The 18944-nt window shown below is 55.5% G+C and overlaps 1 protein-coding gene across 2 annotated transcripts in view; it reads right to left on the bottom strand.

The window, feature by feature from the left end:
- The window catches only part of CPT1A (carnitine palmitoyltransferase 1A), a 56279-nt gene that overhangs the window by 3149 nt on the left and 34186 nt on the right, over window positions 1-18944 (bottom strand). For both annotated transcript variants that reach the window (XM_086676669.1, XM_086676670.1), the window contains exons 10-18: window positions 18438-18633; window positions 16173-16361; window positions 15169-15274; window positions 11869-11985; window positions 10240-10404; window positions 2690-2824; window positions 1569-1721; window positions 431-544; window positions 89-181 (exon numbers count right to left, since the gene is read on the bottom strand). In XM_086676669.1, the coding sequence (XP_086532795.1) occupies window positions 89-181; window positions 431-544; window positions 1569-1721; window positions 2690-2824; window positions 10240-10404; window positions 11869-11985; window positions 15169-15274; window positions 16173-16361; window positions 18438-18633 (1268 nt within the window). The remainder of the gene's footprint in view (window positions 1-88; window positions 182-430; window positions 545-1568; window positions 1722-2689; window positions 2825-10239; window positions 10405-11868; window positions 11986-15168; window positions 15275-16172; window positions 16362-18437; window positions 18634-18944) is intronic.

The raw sequence follows: 18944 nt of genomic DNA, 5'->3' as shown, positions 1-18944 counted from the left end.
AAAGTGAGGAAAAACACTTCTGTCAAATTAAAAAGAAGGCCGTAAAAACACCCCGTCTTTAGAAAAGGGGGCCCTGTTTCGTACTTACGGTCTCAGGGCAGGAGAATTTGGAAGATATGTGGAAGTTGATGAGGTTCTCGCCCACGAGGATGTAGGACACCCCATACCCATCGTCCGCAACCTACAGAGCAAGGCAAGTTTCAGCTGAACCTCGGGGAAGGAGATGATGTGAAAACGGGACTAACATTTTTTCCATACAAGACTGGCATTAACGCCTGCGTTAACAATCTGCAGAATTCCTCTACAGCGGTGCCCGACAAGGCAAGGAGGGGCGCGTGGTACGTTCCGGAAGACCTGAAGCAGAGGCGGACGGGAGGGCGCGTCCTGTCCCCGACCTGCAGCTCTGTGTACATCACGCTCAGTCACTTACCGGTCCAAAGCCCCCTCCGCTGGACACGTACTCTGGATTCTTCTCCAAATTGAACAGCTCTACCTGCTGCTGAGGGGTCTGGCTGGTTGATAATCTCCAAGGCTCTGATAAGACCTGTTGAGGACAAGGAGATTCTCTCATGGCGCTTTTTTAAGAAATGTTTTTAACGTTTATTTATTTTTGAGAGAAAGAGAGAGACAGAGCACGAGCGGGGGAGGGGCAGAGAAAGGGGGAGGCACAGAATCTGAACGAGGCCCCAGGCTCCACGCTGTCAGCACAGAACCCGGTGCGGGGCTCGAACCCATGAACCGTGAGATCATGACCTGAGCCAAAGTCAGATGCTTAACACCCAGGCGTCTCTCCCATGACACTTCTCCCTGTACCGTCCTCTTCTGTCCCTGAGACAGGAAGCCCCACTGGAGAAGGAAAAGGCTTGCTCGGTGTCTGGGTGGTCACGGACGCCACAGGTCTGCGGCCCTGAAGGCCTGGCTGTCTGGGGGCAGTATGTGTGCAGAGAAGGCCTGGGGCAGATGAGGGCACCCAGATGGTTGGGGGATGGGCAGCACCAGCAGAAAAGGGGGCGGATACATTAACTAAGATTCGGAAAGGGGGCTGTGCTGCCCGGAAGCAAATTCACAGGAAGTCTTCGAGTTGCCTGTTAAACACGGCATTGCTAACAATTAAATTTTATAGCTCAAAATTAAACTCCATTACAGGGGGTGGGAGGGAGGAGAGGGTGGGTGATGGGTATGGAGGAGGGCACCTTTTGGGATGAGCACTGGGTGTTGTATGGAAACCAATTTGACAATAAATTTCATATATTAAAAAAAATAAATAAATAAATAAAAAATAAACTCCATTACGAATGAGGGTGATACATACAAGAGCTCATCACTCCATGCTCTGTGCTCGAGGTCACTGGCATCTGGGGGGGGGTCAGGAGGGTTAAATGGGACACCAAGTATTCCTGGGGACTGAAGGGACACGGCACTGAAAGCACAGCTCGGATCTGACACTGTGATGACCGTTCAGCTCGAACGCCCGTTTGTGAGGCCCCGTCCCACTTGCAAGGCTGCACCGACTTAGTCTAGGGGTAGCCGGCACGCCTGGCCGAGCGGCCGCTGGCAGCCACACTCACCTCCTTCAAGAAGGGGGAATCCACGGCCAGGTACTTGGACACCACGTAGAGACAGAAGAGGTGACGGTCGATCCCGGAGCCAGTCATCGCCAGGCGGTACAGGTGCTGGTGCTTCTCAGAGGCGACCTTGAACAACTTGAGCCTCTGCTCAACCTAAGCGAGGAGGGGTGGGGAGATGCGAGCTGTGACGGGGGGGGGGGGGGGTGCCTAAGTCGGCTCTGGGACGCAAGCAACGGCCCTTCCCTCCAAGGGTCCGACGGCCCGAGAAACGGGGGTCTCGGGAGGGGCGTGCCGGGGCAGAAGCCCCACCTTGTGCCACCGAAAGGGCGGCTCAGAAACCGCAGGGGGCGCACGACAGGAGAGGCATGGTGGTCCTGTGTGCAGCCAGCCCGGCGTCACCCTGCTCGTGCCTACTGATGTCCTTCCAAAGAATCAGAAGCCTTTGGAACAGTTTCACCAGAGCAGAGCGGGGCGGGGCAGGGCCGTGTAGGGCAGAACAGGGCAAGCAGGTCAGAGCAGAGTAGGGCGGAGCGGAGCAGAGTAGAGTAGGACAGGGCAGGCAGGGCGAGGGCGGAGCAAGGGCCCCGGCCAATGTCTCCCGGGCCACCAGCAGTGCACGCCTGAGCTCTGGGCACAGATCTGGCCTCGGCCACGTCCCGGTTGTGTGGCCCAGCAGCCTATGGAATTCACCGGAGTCTCCGATCCTCGGCTACGAAAACGAACTGCCCTAACGGTTCCCAGGCCACTGCCAGATTCTCAAAGGCAGCGTACGGACAACCGGAGCCCCAGGCCCGGGCGGGGAGCTCCGGCGTGGGCAGCGGGCTCCCGTAACCCCGAGCAGAAGGCTCCCGTGGCCCGGTCCCCGCGTCCGCACCCAGCCCCTTGTTCTGTCCTGCCGCACCCACTCCCAGGCCTGCCCGCGCCGGGTGCACGTCTAACTTAGACTCAGGGAGTCCAAGCTGTAAGACGTTACGGAAGGGACACAAACGTTAACCTCTCTGTGCGCGTCCTGACCACGCCCGGTTCCCCTGAAAGGAGGGCAGGGGAGAAGCTGAACACGGCTCCCCCTGCAGAGGCTCGCGGGTCAGCCCCAAGGCGTCCTCAGCCCGGCGCCACGTTACCGTCTGGGTGGGGTCCACCATGGCGAGCACAAAGTTGCAAGACTCCGTGGTGCAGGAACGCACGGTCTCCGTCCTCCCCTCTCGGAAGAGCCGGGTCATGGAGGCCTCGTACGTGAGGCAAAACTTGCCCATGTCCTGGGAAAGGAAGAGAACTTTCATGCGAGGCAGGGCAGGCGGACGGACTCTGATGCACAAGAAGGGACAAGGTGACGGTCAGCTTTAGCTTTCAGTCAACGTCAGTCTTCATTCACACGGGGCTGTGCAGCAGGCAGACGGAGACGTCGTTAGCTTTGCAAAGGGCTGGAGGCGTGGGAGGTCAGTTTCTGGGTAGCCCAGGTTCCGTTTCCGGGTGCAACCGATGCCATGGCACGATTTCCTGAGCTTCACGCACCCCCCCGCCCCACCACCCCAAGTGCAGACACATTTATGGGAGGAACACGGGGCAAGGAGATGTTCGGGCAAGTTATTAAAAGACACAAGGTGTTGGCAGGGAACATTCCACCATGTCTGCACGATGGTGATGATGACCCAGTTAAGAAGGGACAGGTGAGGAGTGATGTCCTCCAGAAGGAGGGCAGGTGGCCGGGGCGGGAGGGGAGACGAAGCAGAGGGGGGCGGCCGTGGTCTTGAGGTCTCATTGGGATGCTCTCGTTTTTCTAGTGAACCACGAAGAAGGCTGGCCTGCCGACGGGGGAGGGAGGCGCTGAGAGCCAGAGAGAGGAGGCGCGGAACAGAGAGTGGCTGCCCGGGGGTCCGCCAGAGTCAGCCACTCAGCGCTGTGAAGGGAAGCAGCCAGCACTCTGGGGTTCATCTCCGGCCACACCAGCCTCTTGGGTGCGGGGCCCAGCGGGCGGAGAGCCGGCCGGAGCCGGGGGTGGTTCTGCTGTGCCTGGGGCCACGGGACGAGATCGGGGAGGACGGCAACAGGCCGGGGAGACCAAGCCCAGGGGAGGGGACGGGGAGGGCAAGACGGGCAGAGGCCCCATGGGGTCCAGGAACGCCGTCGTCAGGGACCGCAAGGGGGCTGGGGTGGCAGAGGCGGAGACCCTGGAAGGGACAGATGATGGCACGGCCGGGGCTCCAGGGGGAAGCGGCAGGTGGTGCACAAGGACGGGGTCCAAGAAGTGCATGCGCCGTGGGAGGAAATTGCCTGCAAGGTGCCCGTGGCCGCCAGGCCAGCTCGAGGACGCGCCGATTCCCAATATGGACGGGAAAGCGGCCAACGGCACTTTGTGGACCCAAATTATTCCTGAGCGGACAACAGCGCCGGCGCTCGGGCCCGGGTGACCCCAACGTGAGACGGAGGGGGCCCTGCGACCAGCTGACAATGTCACACAAACCCAGAGCCAGAGTCCAGGCTGAGCCTCCCGGAGCGCGGGCCGTGCCTGTGAGTGGCCTCTGGGGCTCTGTCCCTCCCCCAGTCCTGCCTGCGAAGAGACGAGGCGAGCAGGCCACGGGGTGGGGCACACAGGCCAGGAGGCCTGTGACGATCCACCTTCGGTGGCTGGCACTTGCCCACACGGAAGGCTTCCACGCTGCCCCCCATGCTGGTGTACGTGGGGTACAGAGAAGATTAACAAGCAAACGGGGTCCGGTGATCTTAGCAAACACGCCTTTCAGCGAACTCGCTGCCCAGCTGCGGGTTCCAAGGGGCGCCAAGGGGCACGTGATCCAGCCGCGGGCAGGGAGGAGGGAAGGATGAAAAGGAGATCCGGGCAAAGAGTGTAAATGTGGCATTTTAGTCATTTAACACAAGTTAGCTTGGGCTCCACGACGCAACGAGTTCTGTGAGGCCCACTTTCCAACATTGAACTTCAATCGTGAGTGGTCAGCACGGCCATGCAAGGTACCCACAGTTTTTCCAACGACCCCCTAAAACGTCTCGGCAAACGCATCGAGCGTCAGTGCGCTCGGGGTCTCCAGCCGGGTTACGCCGGGAGCCCCGCTCAACCTGCCACCCCCGGGACAGCGGCCGCTCGCCCCCCGCGGACGCCTCCAGTTTCTAACGAGCAGGACCCGAAGTCTGTGAAGACACTAACATGCACGGGGCAGGAACACAAACCTGTCACACCCTGGGACGGCTGCCCCGGGCTCAGTGTTCAGGCTGGTGGTGGCACTCGGGGGGATTTTTCACCTCTAGCGTCTAAATGAAAAATAAACAGGACCCCCAAAGCAGGAGGCAAACAGCCACAGACTAAAGACAGGACCGCTGCCCTGTGTGTTCATTCAGTCAGTCATGACTCGTTTGCGGATGCTTCTTCCTTGCGGCTGCCGCGTTCCTGGCACGAGACGGGTTGTGTCCCTGCCCTCAAGGGGCAAGCGTTCTAGCGGGAGAAACGGGTGATATATATAACGTAACACGGTGACAGGTGCACCGAACAGAAATAACGCAGGGTGACGGAAGGGCCACGGGGTGGCGGCTGTTTTAAATAGGAGACGGGGGCACTTGGGCAGAGACCTCACCAACCACGCCTCTGGGAAACAGCAATTACCAGCGGAGAGCAAGTGCAAAGGCCCTGAGGTAGGGACAAGCTTGACATACTGCCAGGCAGCAAAAAGACCAGCGTGGCCAAAGCTGAGTGAATGAGCCTGAATGAGTCAATAGAGAAGGTCGGAAGGGCAGACAGGGACCAGACCAATGGTTACTAACCTTGGGAACGTGGTCACTCGGAAGGGAAAAATAGATACATTTTAGTTTCTGCCAACCTCAAACTGAAATACGGCATTTAGAAGCACAGCCAACCAACCACACTCATTATGAACGGCCCCTGTGACTTGGAAGAGAAAATCATAGCTGTTTGCGCAACAAATTATGGTTGCTGCAGATATGCCAAAATATCATCTATGCTTATCACTACTTCAAAACTACACTAGCTTTGGACTTGCTGCTCAAAATCGAGTGCTCAATTATATTTACTGCACCGCAAGTTTACGTTTAATATTCACGTGCGTTTTAATTAACAGATTACCTTCGTAACCCTGAGTATTGCCTTTTTAAAAAAAAAATTTTTTTAATGTTTATTTATTTTTGAGAGAGAGGGACAGAGGGCTAGCGGGGGAGACACAGAGAGAGGGAGACAGAATCCAAAGCAGGTTCCAGACTCTGAGCTGTCAGCGCAGAGCCCGACGCGGGGCTCGAACTCCCGAACCGCGAGATCATGACCTGAGCCGAAGTCGGACGCTTAACCGACTGAGCCCCCCAGGCGCCCCCTGAGTATTTCTTATAACACTTTATAGAAGTTATTCTGAGAGGGGATTTCCCCCAGGCTTTCCTGAACTGCCTACGGGGTCCAGGGCGCAGAGAAGGTTCAGAGCCTGGAGCAGAACCCCAGGACACGCGGGACATCTGGAGTCACACGCAGCCACGGCGAGTTCTGAGGCTCAGAGCTGAGCAGAGGAGGGTCTCTAGGAAGAGGCTCGTCCCTAACACAGCAACTGCTTCGTGAGCGAGCACGCACGTGCGAACTTCTGAAAGGAAAGAGCTGCCTGGCATTTTTAATAGGTCATCTTAATACGCGGACCGTTCTTAATAGGTTGAGTGCGGTGTGAAAAACAGACATGGGTGGGAGGGTGGAGGATGAAATCCTGGTAACTTCCAGCCGGGGGGCAAAGAACAGATAGAAGTACCGAAAACAAGTCATCTCTCGCTTTGAAAAAGTAATTTACACGCCCAGAAAACGCGAACACGGCACAATAGAAGAAAACAGAGATCAACCTTCCCAGCACCGCCTGCCTGTGTCTTCCATCCATCCCTTCTAGGCTCTGCATACAACAAAGCCAGAGCCGGGAAGCGTTTTCTGTGCCGCGCAGGGAGCAAACATCACGTGTTTGTGGGCCACGTGGCCCGGCTGTCCCTCTGCAGCTCAAAACACCCGTGGACAGGACATCCAGATTAGGAGTGACTGTGCTAATAACATGTTCCCTGTGAACCCTGAAATTCCGATTGATATTTACATGTCATATTATCCTTCTGTTTTGTTTTTTCAATTATTAAAAATCAACACCATTCTTAGCCCAAGGGCCGAGTGAAAACAAGTCACGGACTGGATGTGGCCTGTGGGCCAAAGTCTGAAGATCACCGTAATAAATTATCAGCTTTCAAACTTTCACATGTTTCACAACCACATATTTGTTCTTTTCCCTTTCTTTTCTTTCTTTCTTTCTTTTTCTTTCTTTCCTTCCTTCCTTCTTTCCTTCCTTCCTTTTCCTTCTTTCTTTCCTTCCTTCCCTCCTTCCTTCCTCCCTCCCTCCTTCCTTCCTTTTTCCTTTCCTTCCTTCCCTCCTTCCTTCCTTCCTTCCTTCCTTTTCCTTCTTTCCTTCCTTCCCTCCTTCCCTCCTTCCTTCCTCCCTCCCTTTCCTTCCTTCCTTCCTTCCTTCCTTCCTTCCTTCCTTCCTCCCTCCCTCCCCCCCTCCCTTCCTGAAAGAGAGAGAGAGAGCAGGAGAGGAACCGAGAGAGAGGGAGGGAGACAGAAAGAATCCCAAATAGGTTCCAAGCTGTCAGCACAGAGCCCAATGCGGGGCTCGATCTCACGAACCGTGAGCTCATGACCTGAGCTGAAGTCAAGAGTAGGACACTTAACCAACTGAGCCACCCAGGTGCCCCACAGCCATGCATTTTCACAGAATATGCTAGACATCACTCGACAGTCACGTGACAGTCCATGGTACGAGAATACCGTAATCTAACAGGTTTCACCCTGATAAGCTTTCAGATTGATTCCAATTTTTACCGAGGGGTGTGTTTAAGCTGACCTTTGTGAGCCTGTCCTTGAAGGATACAATTCGCAAGGCACAATTTGCCAGGGAAATAGTTACGCGTTCACGACACGTTTCCAGCTTTATGAGCCCAACTGCTGTGCACGAACGTCCCTTTCTAAATTGCCCTGCACAAACACGGAACTCAAGGAAGACCTTTGCAAATGGCACAAAGATTCAGTCTTCCTTACACTGCACTTTCTGGATTCCCGGCAAGATTAGACTGTCCACGTGCATCCACTGACTGTTCGTAGCTTTCCGTTCTCGTGAACCACCCACTTCTGCTCTGACTCTGTTTTCCTCCCGGGCTCTGTCTTTTCTTCCCAAATGGAACCCTCCAGCCAATTTCCCCAACTCCATTCGCTAATTAATTCATCCCCGCCCACCGATGTTAAATCCCACCTTTGCCATAGAGAACTGCGTGGCACTATCCGGAAGCAGTATGGCACCGTGACAATTACTGCGCTCTTCCAACTTCTACACTGTAGACTTCGAAAGAACAAGCGTCCGCCTCATTACGTGTACCCTTTTCGGATCGTCCCTGGTGATTCTCAAAACGTCAGCTCTTCTAGACGAACTCGAAGCTTCCCCAAATCATCTTCGGACCTCAGACTGTGTTCACACTAGGAGTGTGAACTGGGAACATTTGCCTCTATGAGGTCAAGCTTCTCTATCCCAAACCACAGCCTTGTCTCCCTTTCGGAGACCATCTCTATCTTCTCCGTGGCTCTGGGCCCTTCCTCCCCCCAACGGCCCACCTGCTTTATGAACACACGCCCGGATCCCAGACTCTTGTCTCTGCTCCCGTTCTGTCCGCCTGCTCTATTTTCTGCTTGGCCGTCACGGCTCGACAAGGAAGATACTGGGCTTCGTAGACTCCGCAGCAAGCTCCGCTCTGAGCGTTCGTCTTAATCGTAAAAGCTTTTCTGCTGGCTCTTCCCGAGAGGATGTTGTGAGGGTCCCCCTGCCCAAGTATCCCGTCAGCTGCACTGACCGCGCTTACGGAAAGGAGTTCGAGGACAGCGAAGCTGCCGGCTGCAGCTCACCCTTATTTTAACGGGGTGACTCACTCACCTCTTCACCTTTAAAGCCATATGCTGGCTACTGATACGCGACAGTATTGATCACGTTAAGGAAACAGTCCCTGTTATTTAGAGCTGTCGTCAGGAATGGACAGTGTTTGGTGTCTTTTTAGTATCTGTCGAGGGGACTGTCTGGTTCCTCCCCTGATCTAATAATGCGATTTAATCTACTACCAGATTTGCTAAGACCGATCCGTCCCCTCGTTGCTGGGACCATAAGCTGCTGCTGGTGACTGTACTTTTCCTATACTGGTAGATTGTATTTGCTACTATTTTATTTAGAGTTCTTTTTTTTTTCTTTGCATTTGTATTCACGAGCAACGTTGGTCTTTTTTGCATCCATCCCGTTCAGGCATGGGTTTCAGAACCAGCCTGCCTGGGTCCACGTTCAGCCACGCCACTGTGAGCCGCGATGTCAGGCAAGCCAGCTCACCTGCTCATGTGTGACGCACTGATGATAAGGGTCCTGCCCAGGAACCCACCAGGCAGCTCCTCCCTTTCCGAAGCCCCTAGAATTTATGCTTGTCATGGCCCCGCAGCTGCTTCTAAGCACAGTCACGTTTCAGGCAGCTCTCCAACTTCTGACTTTCTTAGATGTTGGTTTACTTTTGAGAGAGTGAGCGAGCACAGGGGAGGGGCAGAGAGAGGAGGGGACAGGGGATCCAAAGAGGGCTCTGTGCTGACAGCAGACAGCCGGAGGCAGGGCTCGAACTCACAAGCCGTGAAATCATGACCTGAGCCAAAGTTGGGACACTTAACCGACTGAGCCACCCAGGCGTCCCACCCACCTCTGACTTTCCTTGGGTACTGACCTCCTTCCAGCTTCTTGCCTTATCTTGGGTCAGCTTTACTAATTTCTGTTGCTGCCGAAAACATTTCATCCAGTTGTGTTCAAATGGGTTACTGTGGAACCGAGTGTTCCCTTAGGAAAACCTCTGTATTGGAAAGCCCTGACACTGCATATTTATGGACAATGTGTGTTCATCAATTTTAAAAAAAAAATCAAGCTCATTAATCCTAAGATCCAGTTATCATCTTTCAGTCACTTACTCCATCAGACAGAGAGCTCAGCTCCCCTATGGCTGTGCTTCTGTCCCACTGCTTTGGGTGAGTACATTATTTGGGAAAAGAAAGCCTCAAGATGTGACCATCTCTGTTAAGGACTACGGTAGAGTCGGGGCGCCTGGGTGGCTCAGTCGGTTAAGCGTCCGACTTCGGTTCAGGTCATGATCTCGTGGTTCGTGGGTTCGAGCCCCGCGTCGGGCTCTGTGCTGACGGCTCAGAGCCTGGATCCTGCTTCGGATTCTGTGTCTCCCTCTCTCTCTGTCCCTGCCCCACTCACGCTCTGTCTCTCTCTCTCTCTCAAAGATAAATCAACGTTAAAAGAACTACAGGAAAGTCGATTTTAAGTACAGTTTTGGCCTATGTGTTCTAGTTTATCCGCGGTCAACATTATCCCTCGCTGTCCCACATCTGTTTCTTTTCCTGAGTTTACCACCCGAGAGGGGGCTCCGCTCACCAGGCGTCCCATCCTGTTGGTGGCAGAGACCCTGGACTAGGATGCGTGGGCAAGACCCAGCAGGCTGTGTTCCGCGCCAGCGGCTGCCCCCCTGGGACAGGTGTCTGGCCTTCCCCACCCACGGGGCAGACGGCCCTGGGCACGTTTGCGTCCAGGACCCCCTGAGGGCTCGCGACAAAATCCCAGGCTCGTACCTTGTAATGCGCCAGCTGGAGTGCGAGCTGCACAAAGGCGTCCGGGCTCGTCCGGCACTTTTTGATGAGTCCTTTGCCGAAGGTGTGGAACGGGAAAGAATGGAAATCCACGTCGTTGGCCAGAAGGTTCGCGCAGCTCAGGGAAGTCTCGATCACCTCCTGACACTTGAGGGAAAGGAGAGAGAGGTTTTAGTTAATGGGGGAGGGCGGAGGGGTTACCGACATACCCCGAAGCCACAGGGTTGGTGCCGAAAACACACCCCGTTTTCCTCTCGGCTCTTTCCAAAGTGTTACCCAGCAGCTGTGGTTTGTTAGCAACATGGCACCCCGCTCACTGACCAGCGGCGGGGTGGCCCCGGCAGGAGGGACGCCGGTAGGAGACGGGGGCTTCCTGGTCCGAGCGGGACCCCAAAGGCCATTTGGAACAGCCCGAGTTTTGTTTTGTGAAACCCATCGCGGCAACCGAGGAACCAGTTGAAAGCAAGAAACGGACTGTGGTACAACCACGCGATAGAAACGAGCGACCGAGCCACGGAATCACACGGAAGAACCGTAAATGCGTGTTACCAAGTGAAAGAAGCCAGCCTGAAAAGGCCACGTACGACAGGATTCCACAAACAGGACATCGTGAACAAGGCAAGATGTGGAGACCGGGCCGAGATCAGCGGTCGCCGGGGGCTGGAGGGGGGGCGGGGAGGGATGAACAGGCAGAGCACAGGTCTCTGGGCAGCGACACGACTCTTGGGATGCTGTGCTGGTGGACACAGGTCACCACGCACCCGGCTCATCAGTGATGCGTTCACCACTGAGAGTCAACCCCCACGGCGACGCTGGGCTCCGGGTGACGGTGACACGTGGGTGCAGGTTCACGGGCTGTGACGGACGCACGGCCCTGGCGGGGACGTGGGTAGTGAGGGAGGCTGTGTGCGTGTGGGGTCGGGGAAGGGGGACAGGAGGGATCTCAACGGACTTTCCGCTCACGTCTGCTGTGAAGCTAAAAAGGCTCTAAAAGTGAAATCTACGGACACGTTTTAAATAAATGCCGACCGACTTGGTCAGCTGACACGTTTCGGCAAAGGCTACCTTTCTCTGGGGAGCACACCCCAGGCCCGGGGACACAAATGCTTGGGGTACAGCACCAGATGTGGTGTTTTCTACTTCGGCAGTTATTTCTTGAGGCCCGGGAACTCCTGCTCGGACTAGAGGAACTGGAATGTGCTATTTCCACCCCTAAAATCCCTTCCCCCCAAACGCTTCCTTCCAGCGAGTGGAGTGCACCTGAGAATCTTGAAGAGACAAAAATTATAAGGGCGTGATCTGGAGTACTTCAACCCTGGAGGAAGGGACTCAGTTTCCCACTTTTTCACTGTGACGTCTAGCGAGGTCCGAGCTGGAAACGTCGCCGACCATCTCCGCCGAAACCTCAAGCGGAAGAACTACCTAGCGGGGCCCCTGAGACAGCAGGAGCTGGGGCAGCCCCACGGCCCCCCGGAGACGCCCGCACGGACAAGGTTCAGTGTCCGTGGTCTTCAGCTGGGCTGGCGCACACCCACCAAGTGCGCGTGGACAGTGCGGCTGTGAGAGCTGAAGCTCGTCCCCCGCCCCGGGTGACGGATCGTTCGGACTCACTTCCTCCGGGATGTCCCACTGCAGCCGGGTGGGGTACGGAATGTTCGGGTTGGGGTCGCCCTTGCAGTGCCCGTCCTCGGCATAACCCAGCTGAAAGGAGTCAGTGGCCAGGACGTACTGTTGCAAACGAAAAGATACACATGTCAAGTGAGAGAAGATTATCGTGGCCGACGGTGTTACGTAAGACGTATCTGAAATGACATCCGACGGAGACGGATCCTTGTTCTCTACAGAGATACGATTCACACGTTAACAAGAGCCACTCCCGGGGTGTGCGGACTTCACGCCCTCGGCACAGCCACCTAATGGGACCGTTCCTATCTCCACTCCAGGAGCGGGAGAAAAACGGACCCTGTGGGCTGGTCAGGATCACAGTCAGGAGTTCAAGCCCCAGGTTGGGTGTAGAGATTACCTAAAAATAAAATCTTTATGGGGCCCCGGGGTGGCTCAGTTGGGTGAGCGTCCGACTCTTGATCTCAGCTCAGGTCTCGATCTCAGAGTCATGAGTTCAAGCCCTACGTTGGAGCCTACTTAAAAAAATAATAATCAGGGGCGCCTGGGTGGCGCAGTCGGTTAAGCGTCCGACTTCAGCCAGGTCACGATCTCACGGTCCGTGAGTTCGAGCCCCGCGTCAGGCTCTGGGCTGATGGCTCGGAGCCTGGAGCCTGTTTCCGATTCTGTGTCTCCCTCTCTCTCTGCCCCTCCCCCGTTCATGCTCTGTCTCTCTCTGTCCCAAAAATAAATAAAAACGTTGAAAAAAAAAATTAAAAAAAAAAAAAAATAATAATAATCATAAGCCACTCTGGAAAACAGTATGGAGGTTCCTCAAAAAACTAATAACAGAACTACCCTACGACCCAGCAATCGCACGACTAGGCATTTATCCACGGGATACAGGTGTGCTGTTTCAAAGGGACACTTGCACCCCAATGTTTATAGCAGCATGATCGACAACGGCCAAAGTATGGAAAGAGCCCGAATGTCCATCGATGGATGAATGGGTAAAGAAGATGTGGGATACACACACACACACACACACACACACACACACACACACACAAAATGGAATATTACTCGGCAATCAAACAGAATGAAATCTTGCCATTTGCAACTACGTGGGTGGAACTGGAGGGTATTATGCTAAGTGAAATTAGTCAGTCAAAGACAAATATCATCTGACTTCGCTCATATGAGGACTTTAAGAGACAAAACAGATGAACATCAGGGAAGGGAAACAAAAATAATATAAAAACAGGGAGGGGGACAAAGCATCAGAGACTCTCAAACACAGAGAACAAACTGAGGGTTGCTCGAGGCATACTGGGTGGGGGATGGGCTAAATGGGGAAGGGTCAGTAAGGAGGACACTTGTTGGGATGAGCACTGGGTGTCATACGTAGGGGATGAATCACTGGGCTCTACTCCTGAAATCATTATTGCAGTAGATGCTAACTAACTTGGTTGTAAATGTAAAAAAAAAAAAAAAAAAAAAAAAAATTAAAAAAAATAATCATAAAATAAAACCTTAACAACAACAACAAAAAAGACCACACGTTGTAGGAGTCTGTTTCTATGAAATGCCCAGAACAGGCAAAATGACAGAGACAGAAAGTAGATTTGTGGTTGACAGGGATGGGGCGGGGGGGGGGGGGGGGGGGGAATGAAAATATGCTAAAATTAGGTAATGGTGAAGGCCGGACAACTACTTTGTAAAACACAAAACCCAGGGAGTTGTGTACCTTAAGGAGGTAAATTTCGTAGGACGCGTATTATATCTCCATCAACAATAACAAAAACATTTCTTTAAAGAGGAATCCCAGCACTCAGTGAGCTCCCCAGCGGGGGAGGCAAAACACAAAGAAACAGACAAAAAACACCCGCCAAGCGTCTGAGCCGCTCTGCATCGGAGCCCCCAGAGTGTCCAACATGCTGAAATTTCAGAAATACAATGGACAGCAAAATGGATTCAACTCTGACCTGATTTTTTCTTAACTGGCTTGGCACAGTTAGGCTAGCTCTCATTCTAATTTGGCCTGGGCCTCCGAGACAAGAGAGTAGGTCAGATCCCGTCCACGCAGGGAGCCCCTGGGGCCCCCGTCCAGTCCCTGGACCCACAGGCCATTCTGTCAGCTGACAGGAACAGTTAAACGTCAGCACTTCCATCGGGGCGCCTGGGAGGCTCAGTCGGTGAAGTGTCCGACTTTGGCTCAGGTCGCAATCTCACAGTTTGTGAGTTCGAGCCCCGCGTCAGGCTCTGTGCTGACAGCTCAGTGCCTGGAGGCTGCTCCGGATTCTGTCTCCCTTTCTCTCTGCCCCTCCCCTGCTCACGCTGTCTCTGTCTCTCTCAAAAATAAATAAATATTAAAAAAAAGAAAATTGGAAAAAAAAAAATTACCTTGAGCGTCATCAGACCCAAGTAATACAGAATTTCTGAATCAAGGCCACTGTTGACAACCCTGGAATTTAGCAATTTCTTTAAACAAGAACTGTGATGGATGAGTTAAGTAAGCAAAACCTTCCTTGGGGGCACCGGGAGGCGCTCAGGCAGTTAAGCGACGGACTCTTGATCTCGGCTCAGGTCACGATCTCATGGTTCATGGGTTCGAGCCCCGCATTGGGCTCTGTGCTAATGGCACAGAGCTTGGTTGGCATTCTGTCTCTCCTTCTCTCTCTCTCTCTCTCTCTCTCTGACCCTCCCCTGCTTGTGCTCTGTCTCTCTCTCAAAATAAATAAATTAATTAAAAAAAAAAAAGTCATAAAAAAAAAAAAAAGAAAGCAAAACCTCCCTTCGGTGATTCATGCCAACAGTGAAAACAGTTCAAACGGTTCAGGGAGAAATGAATTTTTAAAAATTAAAGAAACTGGCAGGGCCAACCCAACACCACATCTTATTTATTATTTTTTTTTCTAATGTTTTCTTTATTTTTGAGAGAAAGAGAGTGTGAGCAGGGGAGGGGCAGAGAGAGAGAGGGGGAGACACCAAGTCTTAAGGAGGCTCCAGGCTCTGAGCTGTCAGTGCAGAGCCCGACACGGGGCTCGAACCCACGAACCGTGAGATCGTGACCTGAGCCGAAACCAAGGCTGAGCCACCCAGGTGCCCCATTAAATGTGTTTCTACCTAAGGAACATGAGCTGTAGGAGGCGAAGACACGAAGGGCTTCTGTTGGGCTACTGGTGACTTCCAGTGCCCACACGTGTTACGAAGCATCGTGTCATCAGACGAAAACCACACGATAGAACGTAGTCTGGGGTCTGGATTTGCAACAACTCCCACATCCCAGCCGGAGCTGCAAAGGCTCACCTCCCACAGGTGCCCGATGATGGGCGCGTCGGCCCAGGAATGTTCCGCGTTCATGCCCACCTTCCCGTTTTTGAACACGATGAACGTGAAAGATTTATCGAACCACCTGCGGGAAACAAAAATTACATGTTTTATTCTGGGTGGGCTCCTGGGCCCCCGCCCCTCGACAAGTTGCTCCTGAACCTCTGTGGACTGATGATAAGAGTGCACGTTGGACTCTGAGGCCAGTCACTTCTCTGTATCAGACACAGACGTAAGCATTTGTGCGCTGGAGACCGGCAGAATAGAACGTGTTATTCTAACATGAACCAGCCCACAAGGCAATTGCCAAAGAGACAGGAGGCCACGTGCCTGCACACCCCCGCCCTGGGCCAAACCTTGTCCCCGGGGGCAGGGCAGGCAGGACCTTGCTTCACAGACAAGGGACAGGAGGCTCCGGGACGGTGACAATCAGCGAGCAACAGGTCAGCCCCGTCCACCTCCTTCCCCTGCCTGGTCCCAGGCACCAGCAGCCACGCCTGTCACCACTACCATGACGGGTGGTCACGCACAGAAGGGGTTAGGATCTGAAGTCTGACGCTTAAGCTGTGTGTGTGTGTGTGTGTGTGTGTGTGTGTGTGTGTGTGTGTGGAAAGAAGAAAGTCAAGAGTTGTGCTTTAAGTTTATTTCTTTATTTTTGGGGGGGAGGGGAGAGAGAATGAGAGGGGGAGGGGCAGAGAGAGAGGGAGAGACAGAATCCCAAGCAGGCTCCGCACCATCAGCGAAGAGCCTGACGTGGGGCTCGAACTCACGAACCACGAGATCCTGACCTGAGCCGAAACCTAATGTCGGATGCTTAACGACTGAGCCCCCCCCCCCCCCCGGGCGCCCCTTAAGAGTTGTGTTTTACGTGAGCCTTATTCCTGAAGAGCGGAGATACCGGAGGCAGGTGCGGTGACATGTGACGTCCCTTCCAAGCTCGCAGGCGAGCTACGGTCCCTCAGGAGGGAGGGGAGGTGCAGTACCTGTCATAACACCTGCCGTGGAGGAGGGACTTGGCATAGGAGTCCATCGACACATCCGGGTCTTGCTGCCTGTACCCCTGCTCGGTTTCATCCAGCGTCACGAAGAACGCGGCCTTTTCCACGGCGTCGAGAGACTGCTTATTTTTCCCGCGGCCAAAATAGGCCTGGCGACACTTGGCCCAGGGGACTCTGAAATCAGAGTTCAATGGAGGTAAGCCCGCGGCAATGCAGGGACCTCTCCTTACCCGTGACGTTCAAAATGACAGCGTTTTTCCCAGTTTGCTAGGAATCGAAGGGGACTCGCACACTTAGGATTTTGCGGGTACGACTGCCCGCGGGTGGCTGTGCCGTTTGCGGGCAGGAGTTCGACGCGCATCTCCGTTCGCAAACTGTCGCACGTGCGACAAGAACACAGGCTGGCCCGTGAGCTCAGCCACCTCGGGGCAGTGACCCCGAGAAAGCGCCCCTCGCGCCCGCACCAGGGTCCCCATCCTGGAGCAGTTCTGGAGAGGAAGTCACCGCAAGTGTGTGACCGCCACCTCGTCCCTGTCCTAGCTCCCTGGTCAACACGACCGTCCCCATTTTTCAGAGGGGGAAACTGAGGCACAGACACGTGGTCACAGCTACTTTGTGGCAGGGAGAGCTTCAAACCCAAGTCCCGCCCAAGTCCGTGCTGCGAACGACCCCGGGACACCCCCGGGACACGAGGAGCCCCTGGGAGTGCAAGTGAAGGGACTCTTCTTCCCCACCAGCCACACGGGAGCTACAAGCAGCCGATGCGACACCCACTTCCTGAGAGGCGCCCCAGCCGTGGCTGCTCGGACTGCTCCTGGGCCCCTCACTCAGCGCCCCCTCAGGTCTGCCGCCCCACCCACCCTTCCAGGTCAGGGTCACCTGGTCTGTCTCCCGCCCTCTTCTCTCCCCGGCCCGGACGGCTCTCGTCAGTGTCTGCCAGGGGACAACGGTGACAAGGACATCTACTCTGCACCTGGTGCAGTGCGAGGGGGCAGGAAGGTGACAGGCCGGCAGACACGCTCGACGTCTACACCGGGGGCTCCGGGAGGTGAGATGGGGGAGCTCGGGGCCGGGTGCCCGCTGAGCCCCGCGGGGGGTGGGGGACCCCAGGAAGGCCCGCTCCGTGGCTGCACCGCGCCCGCCTGCCACCCCGCGCAATGACGCTCACGGGCACGTGGGACGGGAGCTCGTTTCCCAGGACGGACCGTCCACCGCCGTTCCTCACAGCCCCGTCGAAGCCCAGCGATGACCCAACACTCCCGGGGCTTCTGGGACCGAGCCTCCCCTGCTGCTCAGGCTGCCGTTCCAGCCGTCCCTGCCGGAGGACCCCCTTGCCTGCAGGAGCCCCTGGGCCAGAAGAATCTCGCAAACGTGCTCGGGGTGCCTAGTGGCCCCTTCAACAGCAGAATCAAGCCCAAACGTAGTCGGGCACACAGAACCCTCTCCCCCTTGTGTTCCGGCGTCGCCGACCCCCTCGGCAGCTCCCTGCACGGATTGTGCAGTGCGCTCCCTGGACGCCCCTGCCACTTGTCGGACCCGCTGCCACCCTCCGCGTGCTCGTGCCCGGGCATCTTCCTCTTCTCCGAGAAGGGCCACTCACCACCTTGCTGCCCTGGCAGCTGCCCCATCGCCGGAAGCCGGTGCTGGCCAACCGGGGACAATACTGCCCCCTGGTGACAGCGAGCAAAGTCTGGGCAGTTGTGTTCATTGCCACTAAGTGGTTGCTGCCGGTGTCCGGGGAGGGGGGAGTAGCGGAGGGCGGGGGGAGGATGCTGCTTAACATCCCCACGCACGGGCCAACGTCCCCACCAGGACACAGATTTCTCCAGCCCAATGTGTACACAGCCGAGGCTGGGAGACACTCAGCTCTGTTTCCGAGCTAATTCCTTAAGTAAACAGAAGCCGCTGAACGATCTTTAGACGTGGCAGGAAATTTATCCCTGACGCGGAGGCCTTGGTTTAAACTTGTCCTGTGTCCTAAATTAAATACGCCCGCGGCGGCACAAAACAGGCTGACTCCTCTCCGTCGGGGGCCCCAGTCCCCGTGCGGACTCAGGCCCACCCGCGCGCACGCGCGGCCTCGGTGACCCACCAGCGCGGATGGGGACGCCAGGCTCTGGCCCCGCCCCCACCGCCAGCCGCAGGTCGCCCACAGGCACTTGTCCTCCGGCTGAGCCCCCGGGGAAGGGAGAGAACCACGAGGGGTCCCCGCAGCCCCCAGGCACCACCGGGGTCACAGACACCGCGCACCTTTCTCCCGCGGTGAGGGCCGCCAGCTTGGCCTCCCCGGGCTGGGGCTCCGAGGGGTCGTCCAAAATCCTCTGCATCTGCTGCTCGATTTCCCGGGGCTTCAGCAGCCGGCCGTCGTGATAGAGCCAGACCTTGAAGTAACGGCCTTTGTGGAACACGACGATGTGCTTGCTGTCCCTTATGTGCTGGATGGTGTCTGCGGCGGGACGCGGGGCGAGACACAAAATCCAGAGGCGTGAGGTTACGGGACAGGAGAGAGGCACCCCCCGCTTTCCCGCGACACCAACCCCTCGTCCCGCGTCCCCCCAGCTCAGCTCGTGCGTCCAGTTCTCAAGAGTCTCCAGAGTCCGTGTGGCATCAGACTGGAGAGCTCTGGGATCGCACGGGTTTCGCTCTGGCTCAGCAGCTCTGCTCAGTCACTCAAGGGACGTACCATCCTGGGCCAATGACTTAAGACTGCTGAAGGGTTTCTACCAGAAAACTCCAGCAAACGTGCAGCCTTTACTT

This window comes from Puma concolor, chromosome D1 (assembly GCF_028749965.1).
Source record: "Puma concolor isolate L17-30 chromosome D1, mPumCon1.1.hap2, whole genome shotgun sequence".
Taxonomy (NCBI): domain Eukaryota; kingdom Metazoa; phylum Chordata; class Mammalia; order Carnivora; family Felidae; genus Puma; species Puma concolor.
This window is presented reverse-complemented; position numbering and strand designations above follow the sequence as displayed.